The 23,997-nt window shown below is 52.0% G+C and overlaps 1 protein-coding gene across 1 annotated transcript; it reads right to left on the bottom strand.

The window, feature by feature from the left end:
• Nucleotides 1-41: 41 nt before the first annotated feature.
• VIL1 (villin 1) lies at nt 42-23,686 on the bottom strand. The gene is made up of 20 exons (XM_079782539.1): nt 23,654-23,686; nt 19,853-19,937; nt 19,456-19,530; nt 18,243-18,439; nt 16,649-16,757; nt 16,374-16,484; nt 14,652-14,854; nt 14,460-14,538; nt 14,149-14,247; nt 13,355-13,508; nt 12,713-12,813; nt 12,488-12,625; nt 11,715-11,873; nt 10,571-10,750; nt 9,906-10,051; nt 9,089-9,233; nt 8,490-8,678; nt 7,036-7,104; nt 5,807-5,947; nt 42-1,747 (listed from the first exon to the last, which is right to left on the bottom strand). Exons 2-20 carry the CDS (start codon nt 19,925-19,927, stop codon nt 1,634-1,636), a joined length of 2,484 nt encoding a protein of 827 aa, XP_079638665.1. The 5' UTR covers nt 19,928-19,937; nt 23,654-23,686; the 3' UTR covers nt 42-1,633.
• Between the last annotated feature and the right edge of the window lie 311 nt (nt 23,687-23,997).

Here is a 23,997-nt window from a genome sequence, read left to right as displayed (position 1 = left end):
TAGTTGTTGAAGTTGTAGAAATCACCTTCTGTTGGCCTTCAGACTTGGGACTTCTATGCAGCACTGTTAAACCCTAAAGAAAATGGGATGGTAAACCAGCTTATGCACCGAATTCCTGTTGTTTTCATCTGAAGAGCCAGGGAAGCTTTGCAGAGGTTCTGGATAACAGTTTATAAACCCAGCATTGGCCTTAGCATGTTTGTTTTACACCTTTTCCAGAGAAGGGTAAAATAGCATTTGCAGTTCATACTTGCCTCAAGCCTAAACCCAGTGGATATGTTGCTCTCACTGGGAACTGGTTTAGTGAGTATTGTGAAACCTCCTACTAAGGCATCTCCTAGGCCAGTGGTCAGCAAACTGCGGCTCGCGAGCCACATGCGGCTCTTTGGCCCCTTGAGTGTGGCTCTTCCACAAAATACCACGTGCGGACGCACGCGTACAGTGCGATTGAAACTTCGTGGCCCATGCACAGAAGTCTGTTTTCGACTCAAAAGAAATTTCAGTTGTTGTACTGTTGATATTTGGTTCTGTTGACTAATGAGTTTGCCGACCACTGCCCTAGGCCATTGAACTCCTTCAAAGAAGGGATCCCCTTTAACTTATCACCAGAGGGAGGCATATGTGAAAAGGAAAAACTGTTACTCTGGGAAAAGTGTAAAATAAAAATTCTTCAGCCCACCTGCCACTGATAAAGAAAAGCCTACAGAGGACTCCAGAACAAGTTCCCTGGAGTGTTGGGTGCTCTTCTAAGAAGGGGCAGCTCTAGAACAGTGTGGTGAAAGTGGTGCAATACCCCAGGACAGAAATAATGCAACCACCTTTTTTGTTGTTGTTTTTAATTAAAATAAAAGGTGGCAATGACTATGGTTGGTGCCAGGTGGGTACTCTATTTATCAAGGGAACACTTTGTAAATTATATAAATGTCTAACCACAATGATGTACACCTGAAACCAGTATAATACTGAATGTGAACTGTAATTGAAAAAAAACATATTTACATGGTTAGAAAACAGTGATGGCACTCACTCCAGAGCCCGTGATTATAACATTTGATTCAATTTCTTTAAAGCAAGGAGGGAAATTGAGAGTCGCTGATTTCTTTGTGCCCTTTCTGTGTGTAAACATCCCAATTAGCATGTAGGTACAGATACCTTTATAATCTGAAATTGGGTTCATTTCTTCATTTTTTTTTTAAATTAAGTTTATTGGGGTGACACTGGTTAATAAGATTATATGGGTTTCAAGTGCACATTTCTATGATACATGATCTGTATATTGCACTGTGTGCCCACCACCCAAAGTCAAATCATCTTCCATCACCATATATTTGGTTCTTTTTACCTCTTAGCACCCTCCCCCCTTTCTCTCTGGTAACCCAAATACTGTTGTCTGTGTCTATGAGTTTCAATTTTATTTCCACGTGTGAGTGAAATCATATGGCAACCACCTTCTTGAGAGCTGAAATTGGGACCACAGCCTCCTCCTGGAGGCATCATCTTTGTGGAGGAATAGGTTAGTAAACAGAAGCATTGCCACAGACTGCTGCTCACAGGTACAAGTAAAATTTCTCAATTAGTAAAGGATTAGTACCAGTAATAACAAAACAAAACTGCGTTGCAACCGCAGCTACTCTTAAAATAGTCCATTGGCTTTCTTAAGGTTTTGTTGCTTCCATCGAGGCAAGGCAGAGAAGGCAACTGGAGTCATCCCCAAGGCTTTGGTGAAATCCTCAAGGGACAGGTGCTCCTAGAACAGGGACCAGAAGGCAAAGGTCACACTCTTTCCCAGGGTTTGCTTCCGTGAGTCATACAGGTGTGGTATAGAAATCAAATGAAGAGCAAAAACGCAATGTTAGGAGGACTGGGAAAGGGATGAGGAGGCGGGTAAATTCAAGAAATTGGATCCCTGAATTGGGAGCGTAATAAAAAGGACGCTGACAAACATGAGATAGATTGAGCTCCTTTTCTTTTGACACGGTCAAGTTCACACTAGCCCTGAAATAAGCAGGACATTACTTATATTGGTTAAAGAGTTGCTTCTCTTTCCAGGTCTTAGTTTTCCTCTCTGTAAAATGGGAGAAATTTCTCGCTGGCTGGTGTGGCTCATTTGATTGAGCATCTTCCCTTGAACCAAGAGTTCGCTGGTTTGAATCCCTGTCAGGGCACATGCCGGGATTTCGGATTTCGGGCTCGATTCCCAGTGGGGAGCACACTGGAGACAGCCAATTGATGTTTCTCTCATAGATGTTTCTACCTCTCAAAAACATTTTCTTAATGGGAAAAATTTCTTAAAGGCCAGTTTTCACTTCTTTTTAATGCTTTTATGGAGATGAGAATAATATTACATATGAAAGGGCATTGGAAATGAGGTCTCTTATTCATCTACCTCCTTATCAAACTGTGACCCTCCAGCTAGGATTCACCTTTCTAGGCCTTGGGTATCTTCAGCCATAAGATGAGGGGATTGCCTGACATGATCTTTGCTCCCGGCTGGTATGATGGTGATACTGTTTAAGGCCAGCTAAATACCCTCAAGGCACATTCAAGTAAGAACCCCAGATTAAAGCTGCAATAGAACAGCACCCTCCAGCCTTCATCTCTGCTTGCTGCCTCAGGCACCAGGAGGAAACAGGGTGGAGTGAAAGCAGTGGGTTTCTTTTCCATTACGGGGAGTTGGTTGGGGAACACTTTGCTGACTCCCGCAGAGAGCCCTGGTCTGAACAGCTTGTAAACACCTGCAGCTTGATTTCAAGTTCAGGTGGTTCTGATGCCCCAGTTCTCTAACCTGTCATTAGATTTGCCTCCAGCCACCAGGCTCCTGGAGCACTCCCCACCCCCACCCCCACAGGCAGGGCAGTGACGTGCCTTGTTTTGGAAGAAGAGAGTAAATATGAGTGGTTTGGGCATCAGTGAATAGGGAAGAGCTGCCTACCCCAAGTCTGTTTGTAGCTTCCCCTCCCCGCCAGATCCCTCACAGCTGTCTGCAGTGTCCTCGGCCTGTGAGTGGCTTCAGGTGCCCTCTCTGGCCCACCCAGGCTGGCTATGCAGCTTGGTGGAGACTTCTGGACTTTGACCTTCGGGCTAGATAGCAGAGACTGCCCATCCCAGTGGACTTGTATCTTTCCATTGGTCCTGTTCTTGGACCCTGCTATCCTGCCAGCTGATTGCCGGCCTCACCCATGCCCACATCCGCCTCTCTATGGCTTACTCACTGGTGTTCAAACACTTAGATTACACTCTTACTACTGCCTGCAGTCAGACCCATCATCCCACTGTTCACTGTCACTGGCTCCACTTCTGAATTTGGAGCAGCCAGAGGTCTGAAGACCTCTCCCACCCTCCCCACTTGGCATTGCACCCACAGCTCTCCCACAAGAATGTGCTACTCCCATGATAAAAATCAGCAATAGACAACTGATTTCTTTAAAAGGCTCAAAGACTTCTTAGACGGCTTCTACTCCGTTAGGGTTGTGTTGGTTCCATGTGCTTCATTCAAAATTAGCAATCCATTTAGCCTCCTGTCAATCACTTGGTTCAGTAACACGGGCTGCCCTTCCCTTTAGAAATCCTTTGTTTATGCCACCTGATATGATGGTAACAGTGGGACTCAGAAGACCTGGTTCTTGGTCTGTCTTTGCTACTAAGTAGTTATATCACATTAGGCAAGTCACTTCCCTGCTCTGGACCTGAGTTTTTTCAGGAGTAGAAGAGCAATGATGATCACATCTTACATTTATAGAGCACTTTTTATGCACTAGAGGCTGGGCAAATAATAATTATAATACTATAATTACGAATAATATATTTGTATCACCCCAGTATTATAGTGAAGACACAGATGGGCTTATCTGGGAGAGAATGCATGAAAGTGGTCTCCAAGGTGAAGGGCAGGATGTAAATGCTCTGGAAACAATACACTTCCATATATATCGGGCCCAAACTTCTAACAGACTTGGATATTCTTGGAGAAATCAGGTATCTCTCTTCAGTGGATGTCCTAATTCATTTGTAAGACTTCTTTATGGTTTGCTACACACAGAATAAATTTTTTTCCTCTCAGCACCCCATCAAGCTAGATTTGAAATCTATTTTGGATCTTCATGAAGTGGGAATGAATATTAGAAATGTGTTTTTAACGAGTTCTTGCCAAACTCTTCCCCCAGGGGATCCATGCAGCTGCAGTTGCAGCTACCAGCTGGGTCTGCCCCGGCGTGCCTCTGAATTGCCTGCCCACCGACACGTATTTCAAACCGGATGTCTCCCAGGTGTCTCAAACCACAAAGCTTCACTGAACTCATGATCACCCTCTAAGCTCAGTCTGACTCAGGGTTTTTTTGTTTTTATTCTTTATCTCAGAGAATAACACAATTCCCCCTCTCTCTCACACAGCCTTTATCCAGAACTTACCAAGTGTCATTAATTTTATCTCCTATAATTTCTCCAAATCTTCTCCTTCCCATCACCTTCCCCACCGCCACCTATTATGCTAAGCTACCATCTGCCTCGCAGCCTAACTTCCGGCTGCTGCTGTTGCCACTTTCCAATGCATTCTTCACTAAGCTGCCACAGCGGTCTTTTAAAAGTAAAAACCTGACTGCCATCTGCTTGCTTCAACCATGATGTCTACCTTCCACTTTTTTAAAAAATATATATTTTTATTGATTTCAGAGAGGAAGGGAGAGAGAGAGAGAGAGAAACATCAACGCTGAGGGAATCATTGATCAGCTGCCTCCTGCACCCCGCACACTGGGGATCAAGCCCACAACCTGGGCATGTGTCCTGACCGGGAATCTAACTGACCTCTTGGTTCATAGGTCAATGCTTAACTACTGAGCCATGACACCCGGGCAGCTCCCTTCCACTTTTAGGATGACACCACCGTCGCTAACATGGCACAAAAGGCACTGCTCAGTTCAACCCCTGACCCTCCGGCCAGTTGCCCCACCCTGCCCTCATGTAACTTCACATGAGGGCAGAGACCAGGTGTGTGTTTTGTTCATCTGTAAAGTCACATAGCCTTGACCTATCCATACTTTCCTGCCTGTACCATCAATCTAGTAAGAAGGGTTAATGAACGCCACCAGTTTCTCAGCCTGTGGTGGGGCTGAGGAGCCATAAATGTTATCTGCTGATTATACTGGTGAGCTTGGGAAATCACCCCCTTGTTCTGGACACATTTCTGCCAGTCTCATTGGCTTTGTTTTATCTGCAAGCCTGTGAACTTCCTAAAGGAAAGGTTTTGCTTTCGCCTTTCCATGTCCCAGACCTCCAGGCTACATACATTTCTGTAACTAGCTGCTCACACTGTCACCACTGCTCACACTGTCACCACTCTGCTCACACTGTCACCACTGCTCACACTGTCACCACTCTGCTCACACTGTCACCACTCTGCTCACACTGTCACCACTCTGCTCACACTGTCACCACTCCGGCATTTTGCTCCACCCTGTGCTTATTCCCTGCCTCTGGGCTTCGTGCATGCTGTTCCCTTCTGCAGGAATAACCCATTCTGCCTAGATAATTCCTGTTCACCTTTCAGAAGGAAGTCTTCTCTGACTAACCCAGGTTCCTTTTATAATACTCTTCATGGCACTTATCTTCACTGAAATTAAATAATAGTGTGATCAGGCTCCTTCCTCTCCCCACACTGAGATGTAACTTCACATGAGGGCAGAGACCAGGTGTGTTTTGTTCACCAGGTCGTCCCCAGCATCTGGTCATCTGCAGGGTACAATCTGGGGGTTAATTAGTGTCCAACGAACGGACAGGCCTCAGCTCTTCCTCCTCCTCAAGTCTGACCCACCTCCTTCCTGCAGGGGTCCACACCCTTAGGGAGCTCCTCCACTGGCTTGTTCACCAGCTGCTCCAGCGGAAAGACAGGTAGAGGCCCAGAATTGAGGTTGCTGTTAGCATTGAACACGTCGGGTTTAGGGTTTGTGATCTCCTAGAGGAGAAAAGGAAACACTGTTACTTCAGCTGGTTTGCGGCTATCTCCCAAGCTGCCTTTCTGAAGTCAACATCGATCCTAGGGCACCTCCTCCAAGATGCCTTCCATGAACCCACTTCCACCGGCCCACCCACATACACATACACATATACACACTTGTCAGCCAAAGCTTGGTGGTGTGTATCCAACCAAAGCCAGTGGTTAAAAATGACTCTTTCATTCTATGACATATGAATGTCTCCATGGCTTCCCCCAGATGTCCGAGGTCTACCTTAGACATTTATGACCCTCTCTCTTATCTGTTGTGAACTTGTCATCTGTAAAGTCACATAGCCTTGACCTATCCATACTTTCCTGCCTGTACCATCAATCTAGTAAGAAGGATTAATGAACGCCACCAGTTTCTCAGCCTGTGGTGGGGCTGAGGAGCCATAAATGTTATCTGCTGATTATACTGGTGAGCTTGGGAAATCACTCCCTTGTTCTGGACACATTTCTGCCAGTCTCATCGGCTTTGTTTTATCTGCAAGCCTGTGAACTTCCTAAAGGAAAGGTTTTGCTTTCGCCTTTCCATGTCCCAGACCTCCAGGCTACATACATTTCTGTAACTAGCTGAAAGATAGAAGGAGTTGCATTATTCTACCTGTAGAGGGGATCCCAAGGGTGACAATAGTAGAGAAATCATTTCTCCAAGTGTCATCTATGGGCTAACTGCATCACATTCCCTGGACCCTATTGAAAAACACACGTATTCCTGGGTCTCAACACAATTTCATAAACCACAATCTTTGGGAGTGAGACCTTCGAATCTGTAGCTTAATATGCTTCCCTTACCCCCAGTTCCCCATCACCCAGCCTCTTGTGCATGACAAAATGTGAGAATCATTTCACTAGGGAATGGAGAAGACAAAACAGCTAGAGACAATGAAGTGAAACAGCAGGAAGAACTTCCATGAGGCGTGGGAGGAAACGGTGGGAAGGCAAACACAGGACACTGGCGTCTTCTCTGGAGCTTTCTTAGCCCCCACAGGTTTGATCACGATCAGATGCCCACTGCAGGGCCCAGCCACCTGCCCCATACTCACAGATGTGATCCAGCCCCAGTCCCCAGAGTTGCCAAGCTCCGCCTTCAGGTCCTCGTAGGATTTGGCGTTCTGCATATAAAACAAGTAACAAATTAGGCCTGGCTCTCAGCAGAGGAGACAGTAGACCATTTTCCTTCAAGAGTTGAAAGAAGGCTGGCCTACAGCCTGGGGCTGAGAAAGGGAAGAGGGAGCTAGGCTGGGGCTGGAGGAGGGTCCCTGAAAAAGGAGGTGGGATGATGATTGGCAATGAAGGTCAGAAAAGGCCCAATTTGGAGATGGAGGTGTATGATGATCTTACCCTGCCCTCAGAGGCCCATGCAAGCAGCCCTTCAAAGCCTTAAGAACTCTGCCTATACTGTAGGTGCTGAAGGACTCGGGGGTCCTGGAAAACTGGGAGGCTCTTCTGAGAGCCTGGAGGGAACCGTGCCACAAAGGAGTAAAGAGAATAGAAGAGACCAAGGCTCCATGAGCCCCATCTCCATATCCCCAAGACCTGCATCAACCATGACACAGGAGCTTCCGTTATGATGAATGCATGAATGAATGAAGTCTGAGAGCGAAGCCAGCACAGACTTGAGGCGAGGAAAGATAGCCAGAGTTGTTGACTTGGGACACTGAAGATGTGAATTGAAGAAGTTCTGGCACCTGAATTTGCAATGAGATTTGTTTGACTCCATCCTCAAAACTAAACTCAGCCCACTGAATTTTTTAAAATGTATTTGAGGAAGTTAATCAAAGATCATCTGCTGTGCCAATTTAGCACACCCAAAGCCACCAGGCCAGCCATCATTCTAATTGCCTTCCTCCTTCCTGCAGAAACCTTTGCTGGGGTTCCATCTGAGGACCTGCCTTCTGCTTCTCTCTGGGGCCAGTTTAGGAAAATCCGGGGGAAGTCTGAGTCACTGCCTCTCAGGAAGGACCACGTGTGTGACCCATTTTGCTTGGAATTTAGTGCCACGAGGACATCTGCCTGAACTTTAGAACTGACATTTCCTTTCACCCGGCATGAGGACCCACCAGCGCTGTCCCATAGAACTTCCTGTGACGATGGAAATGTTCTCTTCCTGTGCTGTCCAATGTCGTAGCCACCAAGCCACATGTGGCTATTGAGCACTTAAAGTGTGGCCAGTGAGAAGTTGAATCTTTAATTTTGTTTCATTTGAGTTAATTTAAGTAGCCAGTACAGCTCTCACCAATAATGTGTAACAGCTTTGAACTAAAACTAATGTATAAGCAAGCAATGGACTGTCATCAGCCTGAGTTTCCTTCCTTCACCCTTGCCCTCACCCTCACCAGGGGGCTTCATAACCTCACTGCAGCCTTACTTTTCATTCTAAACTCTTCATGAATATATCACATGTCATCTACCACCCTGCTCTCAGGATGCACCCTGAGGAGCCACCTGGAGAAGGATGTGCTGGGCTGGTAGGACCGGGGTGGGCTGGGCCACTCACACTCCATTTGAAGGGATCCCATGCCAGGAACCAGCCCGTGAAGGTCGGGGGCTCGTGTCCCTGCTTCACCACGATGATGGGGGTATCAGGGTCCCGGCCACTGGGGTGGGTCTTGAGGTATTCCTGCACTGTGGTGGCAGCGGCTTTCTTCTCGTCCTCATTGGCATGCTTCCCGATCCAGAAGAAGACCTGTGAGAACCCGAACTCTGTCAGTCTGCCCTGTCCTCCCGGCCACAGGCTCTGCCTCGGTTCACCCAGGTTCAGCTGTCCAACAGAGGAGCCTGACCTCGAACAGGCACATCTGGCCCTTGACTTTGCATCTGGGCAATGAGGAGGTTGGACAGATGCTCTCTACTTGGATATTCTGCAAATACGTGACTTCAGAGCCTAAGCCCCTCAAAAACATTGCTCTGCCACGTGAAATAAGTTGGATTTGGGAAAAGACATCCCACACAGCAGCCCCTGCAGGCCGCCTTCTTCTTTCTTAGGCTGCTCTGTTCCTAACACTGCTCCCAGGAAGAACATATATGAGAGCCAAGGAAACGTCAGATCTTCCCTATACCTAAAGCCACTGTTTCTTGGCCGGGCCTCAGTCCTACCTGGTCCCAGACATCGAGCAGAAACACATCGTCCTCTTCCAAGTCATCCTGAGTGAAGTCGGGGATTTCTGTAGCCAGAAAGCACCCAGTCTGGTTGGAACATTCAAAGAGCCGGGGGGTGAAGACCATGTTTTCCTCCTGCAGTCTGCCGGATGGAGAGAGATTGTGTTGGCAGGAGGAAGGCGTGGGAAAGGAGAATCAAGGACACAGAACTCTGACGGAGGGACTCGGACAGGGAAAGCCAACCTCCTAGGAAAATGCTCCCTCCTCTGGTCACACAAAAGGTCCCCCCTCTTCCCACAAGTCCGAGACGGCTCCACGGGAGAAATTCCCACTGATTTTCCAGGACATGCATTCCAGTGGCTCTTCTCTAGTCCGGTTAGGAAGTTCTTTCTGATACCTTCCTTCTATCCCTCCTGCTGCTACTCCAGTAAATGACCTTTTGCTTTTGAACTGGGGGTCATGGATCTTCTTCAGAAAAACCATTTGAAAGAGGGTTTACAGCTGGTACTCCTCAGCATTCGGGTCCCTCCCGTGTCAACCCCAAGGGCAGGAACTGGGTGGGCTCTGACATCTTCTTCCCAAAGAGCAAACCTATAGCCCTTTGAGCTGCCTCCTCTGGCTGAGACCTCTCCTTACCAGGGAAACACCCCACCAGGCCCCAGGCAGTCCATGGTGCGAGCACAGCTATAGCCCCTGTGTCTAAGAGGTTCTGAGAGCGTTGCCGCTCCTGACTCATCTTGTGGCCCTGGGGGCCTGGCACACGGGGTCCTCAATCCATGCCTGCTGGAGGCAGAGGGACCCCATAGTTACTCACCTCTGGGTGTTGGCATAGGGCGCCTTCCCACCCAGGGCCACCCAGAAGTTGGCCGGCTCCTGCCCTTCCACCACCACTTGCTTCTCTGTCCGGGAGATGGTGTCAGCAACCATCTTGGCCATCTCCCGCTCGTCTCCGCTGCAGCCCTGGGGAAAGGGAGGCTGGATGTGCTGGGGAGACCATCTCTGGTGCCATGCTGACCCCCACCCTTCCACCACATTCACTGAGCGCCGGAACTGCGAGGGCTCTCTTGGATCAGGACCCCGAGCACATGGCCGATGCAGGGACAGTTCTCCCACTCTCTGTCCTCGACACTCCAAAGAATGACAGGGGAGGCAACAGATTAGAAGCTTCACTCACCTTACAAGGCAGGAGAAGGACTATACGAGGCTGAGAGTCCTCATTACAGAGGTAGTTGGAGAAGGAGTGACAGGCACAGGGATAGTGAGAGAGAGCCTAAGACATAAAGACAGACCAATACTGGGATAGACAGGGGTGGCCAGAGGCACACAATGGGAGACTGACTCAGACAGAGGCCGAGAATCTGAGCATGCCCAGACCCAGAGCTGCGGAGGAGGGGACAGGGCTCGAGGCAGCTGGGCCTGTTCAGCCAGAGGCTCCCACCCTGTGCCAGGTGTGCTCTGAGGCTGGGGGCCTGCACACACCTTCCCACACCACAGGTAGCAGCAGGACTGGGTCTTGAGGATGAAGACATCATTGGAGTTGAGGGAGGTGGCCCGGGCTGGGACCTCAAAAGCCTTAGTGTTATTGCCGCTGGTTCCTCGGACCTGAAAGAGCCGCGTGGCGGGCTCGGGCTCCGGGTTCTTAGCCCGGGAGGTGCCTCCCTGTAGGGTGTGAGGAGAAAGCAGAAGTAACTGAGTAACGACGAGGGGGCATTAGAGGGACACAGAAAACCAGGGAGGAAGAGATGTTGGGGTAGGGCCTGCCTGCCCCTCCGGGTCCCCTGATACATCAAATTAATCTTTCTGAAACATTTGGTCACGGCACATTCCTGCTCAAAAACCTGCAAAGGCTCCCACTGCTTATAGACTAGAAGCCAGCCCTTCAGAGGGGCCTTTGAAGGCCCCACATGATGAGGGTGCAAACTGCCTTCACTCTGCTCTCTCCAAACCTTCCAGTTTACCTTGGCCAGGCTCCTCACTGTTCCCCACAGATCCCTTCCTCCAGGCCTCCTTCTTTGCTGTGGCCCCTGCCCTGCATGCCCTCGTCACACCTCTGCTGAGCTCTTCAGCTGACCCCAATGTCAAGACTTTTTTCAAACCCCCTTTCACTAGGAACTCCATGCCTATCCCCAGATTACTGTATTCACGTTCCCCTTTGAATTCAACGTGAGTTCCCGGCATTCAACCACATGGTGCCACAGGCTGTGAGCTCACTGCTCTCCCAACAAGATGGTAAATAGAATGAGCAAGCATTCTCCCCGCTTGGCGCTTTGCAGAGGGCCATGTACTTAGGAGGTTCTCGGTAAACAGATTGTTGCTTAAATGAATGCAAAGCTGTCTGTTTCATTATGTTGGGAGGCACCAATGCATTTGAACAAGTCCGTGGTTTAGGTAAATCTAGCCAGAATAACTTCCTTTTTCATATAAAGGACCTGAAGAACTGAGGTGTAGAGAGAAACAGTGCTTGCACATACTACGTGCTCATCACATGGATTTTTAAAGCACTGAGTGGTGTTTCTACATCAGTGATGGAGCCTCAACCGTCCTCTCCTGTGGAGAAGAGGCCTCACCCACAGCCCGCCCCCGTCTCCTGGACGCCCACCCTGCCGCAGTCCAACAGCCACACCTGGTAGACCACCATTTGTCCCTTGAAGATGGACATGAGATGAGGTGGCTCCTTGCCCATCGGGACTCGGATCTGGACCGGTTCGTTGTTGTACTTCTGATCCAGCATGACGGCTTGATAGGCCGAGGCTGTGATTTCATCCTGGCTGGCCTGTCTGCCCTGGGATGAGCAGAAGGGAAGGGGTGGGATGAGGTCAAGTCCTGAATCTGACCCCACTCCTGGCCTCAGCGACAACTCCATCACCAATTCTGGCCCCAGACCCAACTGTCTTCCCCATCTAACCTCGCCTTGTCACAGCCAACCCAACCTGCCCCTGATTTCAGTTCTGATCCCAGCCCCATACCCAACCCTTTCCCAGCCCCAGCCCAGCCTGACCCACCTGAAACCCCAGCCTTAACCCCAAACTTCCTCTCCTCCTCGCTGTACCTTTCTCTGGGAAACACCATGGCTACCAAGTCACTCACCCCCAGCATCTCCCTGCTCCCTCACATCTGGACACAGAAACCCACAAAGCAGGTGAAGGGAAAATGCAAGAGGTCATGAAAACCAGAAGGGAGACTCAAAAGGGAAAAAAAACAAAATGAGAAAAGGGTTGTTGTGAATGGGGGTTCTCAGTATCAGGGGATCTCACAGCCAAAGCAGTCCCAAGATGGAAAAGAGGTGAGCTCCCTGTCACCAGGAGTATTCAACACGAAGGGGATGGCCACTTGGCCAGGGTATAGTGGGGTAGGAGCTGAGCTGGCCGTGTTCTGGAAGAGTGGGCGGGGCCTGACCTGCCAGATGTAGAGCAGGTAGTGCGGCTTCTCTCCGATGAGGTAGGTGTAGAGCAGCAGGTAGCAGTCGCCCCCATAGAAGTGGCCCAGCCACTTGGACTCCACAGGCACCAGCTCGAGGTTCTCAATGCGCCACACCTGGGGCCAGTACCAGGCGAGTGTGAGGTCTGGGACAGGCTCCACCAACCCTCTCCCCCAGGCAAGGCCCCCCTCCTCTCATCATACCTGCACCTCCCCACTCCCGTCATCTACCATCCTCTGCTGGGCAGCCACCTGAGGCTGGACATGCATGGACGTGGCATCGAACTTCACCTGCTCCACCTTGGCTGGAGTGAAGGGAATCACAGATGAGGTCCCCCGGGTCCTCACAACAGCCCTGAGGGCTGGCTATAATCCCTAGACCCATTTTAGAGATGATGAAACCGAGACCAGAGAGATTCAGTAGCTTACCCAAGGTTACACATGGCAGAGTTATAATACAGAACTGTGTCTCCTTGTCCCTAAGATTCATGCTTCACCAGGGCACCCCAGGGGAGCCAGGAGAGGGATTACCCTTTTATCCTCGCCCAGGTGCCTGGCACTGAGCTTGCCCTCAGCCAATATTATCTGGTGAGAGACTGAGCTACTTGGTTTCCAGGGAGACCCAAGCCCATTCCAAATGAGAGGCAGGTCATTCTCAGCTCCCGTTTGTGACAACTCCTGAGTGTATCCATATGCCCTCATGTCCCCACACCAGCTGGGGAGCACAGACCAGGGTAAAAGTGCACACAGAGGAGGGGTCGCCCGGAAGGAGCGCAGGAGGCAGACCTGAGTGCTCCCCTGGCCCCACTCCCGGCTCCCAGCCACCCTGCCTTGCCCGGCCCTCACCCACGGAGCCCACGGTGTGGGTTTTGCCCAGGCCTGAGGTCCGGCTGGGCACTGTCCACTTCTGGAAGAGCTGCTGGAAGACGGCGGACTCGGCCCCATCATTCTGCACCTCCACCTGCGTGCTCGGGGGGTACTGCTTGGCTTTGATGAAGTTCTGGGGAGAGATGGGGAGGCTGGGGCTGTGTCCCACTCCTAACCCCAACCCCTGGTACAAGCCAAAGCCTGGTTCTTACCCCCGGTCCCAAGCCCAAACCGGAACCCAATCCTAGTCCCAATGCTGACCCTGCTCTGGCCCCAACTTCAGGCCCAAACCAGACCCTAAACTTGACATCATCCCAAACCTACCTCTGACCCCTACCCCAAGGCCAACTCTGACACCAAATTTGACCCCACCTCAATTTTAACCCCGGCCGTCAGCCCCATTGTCAACCTGAACCCAATCCTCAACCCTACGCTGACCCCAAGTCAGTCAGGGTGACTGACTCCAGCCCAACAATGACCCCAAACTCTGACTTGGCCCTGCCCCATGCTGACCCCATCTTCTCTGTGGGAAGGGCGGCCTCCATTTTTCTTCCTCCCTTTTCTGAACTCAGCTTGAGGTAGGAGCCCACATCCTCAGGAGACCCCCATGTTGCCTGGTGCCCAGCTCCCTGGGGTGCAGAGAACCCTCAAGATGACTCTAGAGCAGACCCTCAGACCCCAGTGGGGTCAGGCCCGGAGCCTCCCCTGGCCTCTACGCTCCAGTCTGACCCTCTTCCCTCTCCTTGCAATTCTCTTCCCGACCCCGTGCCCACCAGGGCCTGGCTCATGGCTCCTTTCCTCTCCTGGGCATTGGCCTTCTTCCCCTTCCACACGTAGATCTTCAGGCCGCCCTGGTCCAGGATGTAACAGTCCTAAAGGTGGGAGACAGAGACCCAGAATGAGGGCCTGATGGTGCGCAGTGCTGGGCTGGGGGACTAATGGCACAGAAAGTCTCCCTCCCACACCCTCCTGGGCTCCCCTACCCCAACCCCCTGCCCCCCAACCTACCCCACCCCCCACACTGCTTGGCTTGAGGAAGCTTGGGAGCCAGGGCGGGGGGTGGGGTGGTGTCCAGCCCTCTCACCTCGTGATTGAGCAGGTCTTGCGTGAGTGGCCGCGTGGCGACTTCTCTGACCACCAGCTTTCCCTCCGTGTCGGACACGCTGCGGGACAACGGTACGGCATAAACCAGGGGGGCTCACCCCCTCAGCCGGCACTCTGCCCCCCCCCCCAGGAAGTCCCCCACCATCCGGGAGGAGCCCAGCGGGGCACTCACTGGTACAACTTGAGGGCGGCCTTGAGCGCAGGCTCCACCACTGTGTCAGGCACTGCCGCCTTCAGCTCCCTGCGCTTGCCCAGCACGTGGTTCATGACCTCCATCAGCTGCGGGGAGGCCTTCTCGTTCTCCCCGTCCACCACGGCCACGTAGGTCCGCCCACCCCTCTCCTGGTCCCGGATCTCCTTGGCCAAGGTCATGCCCTGCAGAGAAGCCCGGTGACCCACGGAAGCTGGCAGGGACAGGACCAAGCCTCAGCCCACCCTGCAGCAGCCCCGAGGGGTGAGGCACCCCCAACTTTTCTCCTTGGAGGGGAAACCAGGTAAGAACCCGCTGGGAGAAGGGTGTTTCAGGTGGACATTGTTCGCCTTCACTTTTCACATTGTTTGAAATTTGTGATTTTACTTCACAATTTTGGACAAGAGCTGAGCTCTGAAGATCACAGTACTCAGTCTCTTTGCCCCATAGCATGCTCAAACACATGTGCACACACACAGAGTCATATACACACACAGCTTCACGTGTGCACACACACATATGCACAAACCCACACACCCAGACAGCACAGTTTCTCCTGTCCTCACACATAGACACACACACACTAGGGTGAACAGTCCACATGTTCACACACACACACACACACACACACACACACACCCTGGCTCACCCTCCTCAGCCCAACATCTACTGTTCAGTTACAGGCATTGAGCCCCAGGCCACTCTCCCTCCCTCCAAGGCGATCTCACTCATCCCACATTTCTGTCTCCAGCTCAGCTCTCTGCTCTCACCTTATTTACCCAACTTCCATAAGAGTCCCATAGTAAGATGTCCAAACTGAACTCTGGATTTTCTTCCCAAATCTGTTGCTCCCTGATCTTTCCCATCTCAGGAAATGGGACTCGGTCCAGCCCTATACTGGTAATTGCTCAAGCACAGTGTGAATTCTCCCTCTCACTTCACCCCCATGCAACACACAAGTCTAGTGGATTCCACCTTCCCAGGCCAAGGAGCCAGGACACCTGCCCCACTCCTCACCTGATGGACAGAGGGCTCCCTGGGCCCCTTAGCCCCTTCATCCCCTTTGTCACTCAGAAGTCAGGTGGCCTTCAACAGCCTCCCTGGCACTGAGAACAAATCCCAACCCTCTTACGCAGCCTTTTGACCACATAACACGCCCCTATGAGACAAGCTCGCCTCCTCTCCAAGCTCCCTGAACCCCCGTCTCATGCTCTCACTGCTCAGGCAGCCCCCCAACCCCAGCCATTTCTCTCCTGCCTGAGGGCCTTCTCCTCCCCACCCTCATCAACTCCCAGGAGCTTTCCCAGAATTCCCAGCTGTACACCCCACCCTTCACTTCTCCATTATTCCATTCATGTCCATCCTCCATTGGATGCTCAGCTGGAGGCCAAAGCCAGGGCAGGGACCTGCCCCCTTCATTCATCACTGGATCCCAAACGCTTGGCACAGGATGTGCCACCCAGCAGGTACCCATTAAATCTCCGGGGACTCGCCACAGGTGCACACACGCCAACTCCAACATGCATACCTGTCCCCAAACACATGGAGACTCAGATCCACCTTCCAACACCACCCCTGGAGAGAAGGCCTGGGGAAATGGAGGCAGCTGGGCAGCAGAAGTCTGGGGGAGGCTGGGTGCTGGTGTGCAGGGCAGGTGGGGGCAGGGTCGGGCTTCGGGGAGGGGTGATGCATGGGTAGGTTTACCCTGAGTCTCTCCATGTGGTTACTCTCTGGCCCGTTCCACTGGATGATAAGCTTCCCGAGGTCCAGGAGGAAAACATCCCCACGGTTGAAACTCTTCCAGGACATCTCCACCTGGAGAGCCATGGGGGAGGTGCAGACCCCACTCAGACCCCTTCCGCCATCCGTCATCTCTTCCCCATCGCCTTCCAGACCCTCACCCTTCTTCGGCCTCTGCCCTTCACCCCAACTGGGAGGGGGACAGGAGGCCATGCCCTAAGGCTCTGGTTGATGCCCACCTCTCCGGCCACCACGTTCCTCTTGCCCTTCACATGCAGCAACCGCTGGACCTCGCTCGAGTTGGTCTCCACGTGATTCAAGCCGGAAGCCACGCCCCCTTTCCGGATCCTGAGAAGAGAGGTGAGCTGATCCCCGAGAGTGGGCTGGAAGTGTGCCAGGATGTTTGGCTACAGCAGGGTCATCTGAGGGCTGGGGCTGGATGAATGCATGAGGCACCTCAGGTGCAAACTTGAAGGAGACATTCGCTCTCAAGGTCATGCACGTGTAAGGTCCGTGCATTGCCCGCCTTTGCATGACCCTGGCAGTGAGTGCCTCCTGGAAGTTTGCTCCCTAGACCGCTTCATTCCACCTTAGTCTCTCCCCTGCTGGGAGTCCTTCAAAGACAGGTGCATGGCAATGTGGAAGGACAGTACAGGACTCGGAGGGCAGGGGTTGAAGAGAAGGAAAAGAGGGTAGATTCCGTGGACTGAACTGTGTCCCCTCCCAGCCTCATATGCTGAAGCCCAAACCCCCAGTGGGATGGTACTGGAGATGGGACTGTTGGGAGGTAATAGATTTAGAGGAGGTTTAGATGACGTCTTGGGGTTAGTGCCCTTATAAAAAGAGACATCAGAGAGTTTCGTTCTCTTCACCAGGTGAAGACACAGTGAGAAGGTGGCCAGCTACAAGCCAGCAGGAGAGCCCCCACCAGCAACTGAATCAGCTGGCACCTTGATCTTGAACTTGCCAACCTCCAGAACTGTGAGGAAATTAATTTATGTTGTTTAAGCTATCCAGTCTATTTTTTAATTTTTTGTATTTTGCTATGGCAGCCTAAGCAGACTAAGACAGAAGAGGTGTCAGCTCAGCCCTAGCTGGTTTGGCTCAGTAGATAGAGCATCAGCCTGCAAACTGAAGTGTCCCAGGTTCGATTCCAGTCAAGGACACATGCCAAGGTTGTGGGCTCGAATAGGGGGCGTGCAGGCAGCAGCCAATCAATGATTCTCTCTCATCATTAATGTTTCTATCTCCCTCTCCCTGAAATCAATAGAAATATATATTTTTTAAAAAGAAGTGCCAGCTCAAATGCCCAAATGAGTGAATGCTGCTGTAAGTGTGAGAAGAAGGGGAGCAGCAAGACAAAAGGGAGGGGTGGGGACTGTGGCTAACTGGAGAGCTCCTGGCCTGTAACTACAGACCAGTAACAACTTGGTTCCTGACCATGTGTTTCTATGGGAAAAGTCCAGAGACTGGAATGTGAGCTTTTAGTGTAAAAGGCCTGCTTTAGAGAAAGGAGCAGTCATTTGCCAGTTGGTTGGCTAGAGGGGAGACTTGATGTGATACCCTGAAGGCTGATTTTCAAACATTCATGGCACACGGAGTTACAGAATTTCAGAACGGCATTTGGGCAGCCAAAGACAGCACTCGGAAGGATGAAGACCAAGGACAAGGCAGCAGCAGAAGTGGGGGTGGGGGAGTGGACAAAACAAATCACCCTCATGGGCTCCCCCACAGCCTCAGGCTCCCTTCCCAGCTCCAGCTCTGTCCCCCAGCCTCAGGTGTGCCTCCCCTGCCCTGGTCCCACTCCCCAGCCTGCAGCGCGCCCCTCCGTACACAAGGCCCTTCTTGAAGTAGCCACGGAAAGCCTCGCTCTCGTTGCCCTGGACCTCTCGGTGCTGGACAGCCCGGCCCTTCAGGAAGTCGTCCATCTGCGTGGTGTAGATGGCAGCCGCCCCTTGCTCATCCTGGGACGAGGCCTGGCCAATCCAGTAGTGGATGTCGTAGGACAGGTTGCTGCCCGTCTTGTGGATCTAGGGAGAGGGGGATGTCCAATGTGCCTGAGATCTTGGGCTCCCACAGCGCTCTCCCGCCTCCCTGCTTTGCATGGGGTTCCATCACATGCAGCCTGGGCCCCAGATGAGCCCTGGGTTGTGGCTCCAGCTCTTCCTCTGAGACAAGGGGCAAGCAGCTTCCCCTCTGGGCCTTGCTCACCGCCTCTTGGAAATAACTGAGCTGGACTATAGCAGCATTTCCCCAAGTGCTGTGCATGGACCAGCTGAGGTCCATGGGTGATTAAGTGATATACAAGCAAATATATATATGAAATTACTATGTAAATATTTTATAGCTACTTTCTGTTTGGGACATGGGACACTGCTTTCCACTTCGGTGATGATATAGAGTTATATTTTTAAATAAATGTATTTAATTTTTAAAAGTGTGTTATATGCCCGATTGGTGTGGCTCAGCAGTTGAGCAACGACCCAGGAACCAAGAGGCTGCTTGTCAGGGCACATGCCCAGGTTGCGGGCTTGATCCCCAGTAGGGGGTGTGCAGGAGGCAGCTAATCAATGATGTTCTTCTCTCATCGATGTTTCTATCTCTCTATCCCTCTCCCTCTCTCTGAATAAAATATATATATATTTTTTTTTAAAAAAAAGTTTTGAGAAACAATACAAATGCATTCATAGTACAGGTAGTAGCAGGATGTGGCCAAAACTAAGAAGGTGATATGAAGATGGTTGTGAATTTTGGAAATGTGGACTCAAGTCGGGTGACATTCCACTAGCTCAGAAGGTCCCGGAGACTATGAATCCACAGAAGGTCACCTCAGCTGGGAGCTCAGTGGCCCAAGGGCAGGAAGAACCTCTTACAGCTCTGAGCCTACAGAGCTGCCACTAAGCTGGGCACAGGGGCCCACCTGGTGAGAACGGTCTGGGGCTGAAGCCAGGCCAGCTCTTGCCACTGCCCGAGCCTCAAGTTTCCTCCCTGACCCCACAGAGGGCTTTGCTCTCTTCAGCCCTCTCCCCCACCCGCCCCTACTCACAGCAAGGAGTACATAGCAGTCACCATCAAAGAAGCTACCAAAGGTGCTGGGAGGAACAGGCACCATCTGCATGGCCTGGGGAGAGAAGGGAGGTCAGAGGGGCTGCCCTGGACCACTCAGGACCCGGGCTTCCTCTACCCTTAAGCACAGGAGTTGGGAGAGGCAGAGAGCTAGAAGGAGGAGGGCATGACAAAGCTGATGAGGAGAAGGGATATGAGGAGGGGAGTGGGTAAAGGAGCAGGGGAAGAGGCCAATGCCCAAGGATAGGGGAGGGGGCACTTGGAGACTGGCACCAGGGGCTCCCACCCAGCAGGGAAGGATCAGAGGCAGTAAGCATAATCCCCAGCCTTTTCTTCCCTCAGTCCTCTTCCCCACCCCACACCCAGGCACACCTCACCTCAATCCTCCATATTTTCACCCCAGGGGTGGTGATGTTGAGGGAGTCTTTGACTTGGGCGCTCAGTTTGGTCATGGCGATGAGCCTAAGAGGGGAGAAGAGTGAGAGGAAGGACTGAGGAGCTGGGAGCGCATGGAGTTCAGGTGCTGCTCTTCCAGTCCAGCCCTGAGAGCTCCCAACGGTGCCAGGAGGCCAGGGACCTGAGGGGGGGGGGGGGGTAGGTGGTGGTGGTGGTGGGGAGATGAGGCTTGGCTCCGTACTGTGGGCCCTGATTGGCTGAGGGCCCAGACCCATTCCTTTTTTTCTTTTTTTCCTGAGACCCATTTCTAATCTTGTCACTCTCTTCCTCAAACGCCTGACTCCTTATCACTTTCTGAATAAAGCCCCCACTCCTTACTTAGCCTATCGCTCAAGGCCCTTCTAGCCCCAACAATTTTTCTTTTTGAAATTTTTCATCAAAGATTGGTTTTTAAAAATCATAGAGTTGTGTGTGTGTGGTTTTTTTTAAAGACAGGAAAGAATAACAAGGGCTGAAAAGTGTATGCACCCAAAAGAATTGACAAAACAGGTGTTCAAACAAGTGCTTGTACATGAAGTTCATAGAAGTCTAATTCACAATAGCCCCAAAGTAGAAACATCCCAAATGTTCATCAGCAGGTGAATGGATAAACAAAAGGTTGCATATTCCCACAATGGAGTATTATTTAGCACAAAAAGTACTGTACATGTTATAATATAGATGAACCTTGAATACATTATGTTTAGAGAAAGAAGCCAGACACAAAAGGCTTGTATGATATGACTCCATTTATATGAAACACTCAAACTAGGCGAATCCATAGCGATAGTATGGTTTCAGGGGCTGTGGGGAGAGGAAAATTGGGAATCACTGCTATTGGGTATGGAGTCTCCAATTGGGATGTTGAAAAACTCTGGAGTTAGATAGAGGGTGATGGCTGTGCAATGCTGTGAATGTGCTGAATGCCACCAAATTGTATGCTTTGAGGTGGTTAAAATGGTAAGTCTTATGTTGTGTGTTTTACCACAATAAAAACGTGTATGCAGCAGTTTCCTGTTCCTTCCCAGCTACCCCCAAACACCCCTCAATCACTGTTCTCCTGGCCCACAAGATGTAGACTCCACAAGGGTGGGGTCAGGTTTATTTCTTCAGTACTGAATCTGCCCTCCCCATGTAGCACAGTGCAGCACTTTGCTGGGTGGGTGGGTGGGTGGATAGATAGATGGGTGTGTAGGTGGCTGAGGGGATGGATGGATGGATGAATGAATGAATGAATGAATGAATGACCGAGTGAACTCTCCACTGTGAACCACCCTCCACCTGCTCAGCTGGGAGAAACCTCCCCTCCCCAAGCTCTTTCATGGTATCGTTTATGACACTTTTGGTTTTGACTTGTAACTGTGTTCTCCACTTCAGCTGCTCATCAGAATCACGTGGGGAGCTTTTAAATGATACTGACTCTCCCATGGGCAGGCCACTTCCCAGGGATCCTGACTTAATTAGGTGGGGTAGGCCCGGGCATGGGTGCTTTATTTTCTGCCTCTTGAGAGGCGAGGCATGGGTGCTTTCAAAACTCCCCAGTGGTTCTGATATGAACCAGGGCGGAGGACCTGGTCCCCAGTTGTCCTCGTCCCTGGTTTTCTGCCCCTCCCCACCGAGCCTACCACCCAGCCTGGCACAGAGTTACCCTCCACGAGCGCTCCTCGAACTGATCCGTAATGAGTGAAAGATCAGGGTGCCCCACAGATCCAGCCTCGAAATGACAGCCTGGACTCTATCTAATCTCTGCACCTTGACTCTGAGTCACCTCTTGGGACAATGACCTGGCCTTTTACTGCTCAGAAACTCCCTCTTCTGAGTCCTGAGTGGTGACCCCTCACCCTGGCACTCTGGAGTTTGGGGCAAGGTCTCCCGGCCCAGCTCCCCTCCAGCAGATCGGGGCCACCTGCCTATAGCCGGCACAGAGCTTGTGCCTGGGTCCTGCCTGATGTCCCTGCTGGCCCTGGTCTCCTCCATGAGCTCAACCCACAGGGACTCCTGGCTCAGCAGAACCAATTTGGGTGCAAAGGAAGAGAATGTTTGTTTTATTTCAATCACCACCTTTGCCGACATCCCCTTTTCTCCAAGGCAGATTCTTTGACACTAGCTGTATGAACATGGGGCCTGCTCTTCACCTAGGTTGGGGGTGTCAATTAGATGATCTCTGAAGTCCCACCAGGGACATGCTCTGATTCTAGGAGTGAACAGCAAGAGGAATAGAGGGTAGACATGAGGAGGCACTTCTTGCCCATCAGAGAGGAGCTTTAGGTAAGCAGGACTTGAAAAAGCTCCCAAGAGAGAAATCAGGATTGGGGACCTCCAGCAGCCTGGACAGGTAAGGGGGATCCTCCTCATGGCCAGGGGTGGGCAAGTGGGTTATAGAGAGGGTGGCTTTGAGAGTCCCCCCTCCATGCTGCTTCTCACCCTCCCCTCCCTGTCCTTGCTCCTGCTGTCCCCTTTACTGATAGCACTCCCCACCTTTCTTCACTTGGCTAATACTTCAATGTTCTTCTGGGCTTAATTTAGGTCTCATTTCTCCCAGGAGACTTTCTCAGAATCCCCAGGCTAGTTTAGGGCCCCTCGTCTGGGGCCCCAAAGCATCTGGACCGATGGCTGTCTTGTCCCCCCGACCACATGGTGACAAAACGACCTGTTTGTAAGCCTGAGGTCCTTTAGGCCAAGGTCCTAGACATGTTTGTCTGTGCAGCCCCCAGCTCCTAGCACATAGTAGGTGCTCAGCAAATAGCTGAAAGACTGAACTGTGGAATGGAAGGGGACTGACGTTCTTGGGGCCTTGGAGGGAGTTAGGTTTCCTGTCTGGCCAGGTCCCATCTTTCCTTTCTTCTCTGCTGCCCTGTTGTCCTCAGAGTTCGGGCCCCAGAGAGCCTGGGATGCTGTCACAGCTCTTAGTCCTCAGTCATGCAGTCCGAGCTGGACAGAGATGTGGCTATCCCCGAAACAAGGACACCTTCTTGCTTCCCCGGGCCCATAACAACAGAGGGATGGACTCGCCCCAGCCCCCCAGCCTCCAGACTCTGCCCCTCCGGACCTGAGGATGCCTGAGCAGGCTTCCTGGGAAGGGGTGGTCAGTATGTCCCAACACCCTAGTCTGGACTGTCTCTTGCCTTTGCTCCCATTTCAGCTGACGGGGGCCATAGTGGCTGGTGAGGCCAGGGGACAACGGGCCCTGATGGACGGGAGATGGGGCAGGTCGTGGACCAGGGCCAAGCACCAGTCCCCTGCCTCTGCTTTGCCCATTCAATCCCTGATGGCTGTTGATCACACCCTAGGACCCAAGAGACAAGAGTCCCGAGTCCCGAGATCCCAGGAGTATCAGGGGAATGGTGACACAGAGAAAGAACCACTTCAGATGGAAGAGAAATGGGTTAAGAGGTGAGAGAGAGGAGGAGGGAGGGCAGTGAGTCCTGGCTAGCTCAAGACTGTCAGAATTTTAAGTCCCAAAGTCCCGCACCTCTGGATTCTCCTCAGGTCTGGGCAATGGGGATGGTTGACACCTGGAGTGAGGCGTGGGCTAGCGGCAGGCAGGGTCCAGGGTGGAGCCTGCATAAGTCTTTACTTGGAAGCCAAGGGAGCCACAGGCTCACGGCTCTTCCCAGACTCCAGGGCGCCCAGCCTCCCCTTCAGGAGGCCCCACGTTGCCAGAGAGAAGCGAGGGACCCTGTCCCCTCCCTGCCCTCTCCCACCACCGATGGTCCCGCGTGTCCCCGGCAGGGTTGCCTTACCTGGCTGGAGAAGGCAGCTGCCACCTGGGAGGTCTCAGGGAGTTGTGGCAAGCTGGCTGCCGGAGAGCGACCTTTGTCCCCACCCCCCTCCTCTAGGAACTGCCCTCTCCATATAAGGAAAGATAGGGCCCTTGAGAGAGAGAATGGGTGAGGGGGTGGGGAGGCAGGTGCCCAGCAGGTCCCTGGGAGCCAGGAGCCTAAGGACAGCTGGACAACCAGACCCCACGTCCCTCACCCTGGGCTCCCTCATTCTGCCAGGGATGGGGTGCATTTCTGCCCAGGGCCCAGGCCCGCACTGTGGGTGGATAGCACCAAGCGGGAAGGAGGCTCCGCAATCCTCCCTC

This window comes from Cnephaeus nilssonii (assembly GCF_951640355.1).
Source record: "Cnephaeus nilssonii genome assembly, chromosome: 10".
NCBI lineage: Eukaryota > Metazoa > Chordata > Mammalia > Chiroptera > Vespertilionidae > Cnephaeus > Cnephaeus nilssonii.
The sequence above is the reverse complement of the archived record's forward strand: the minus strand, read 5'-3'. Positions and strand labels throughout refer to the sequence as shown.

Coding starts and splice junctions, on each gene's coding strand:
- VIL1 (XM_079782539.1), bottom strand. CDS start 19,927: ATGACCAAACTGAGCGCCCAAGTCAAAGACTCCCTCAACATCACCACC. Junction 19,531..19,852: donor TGAAAATATGGAGGATTGAG/GTGAGGTGTGCC, acceptor TTCTCTCCCCAG/GCCATGCAGATGGTGCCTGT. Junction 7,105..8,489: donor GGGATCCCTTCAAATGGAGT/GTGAGTGGCCCA, acceptor TTTTATATGCAG/AACGCCAAATCCTACGAGGA.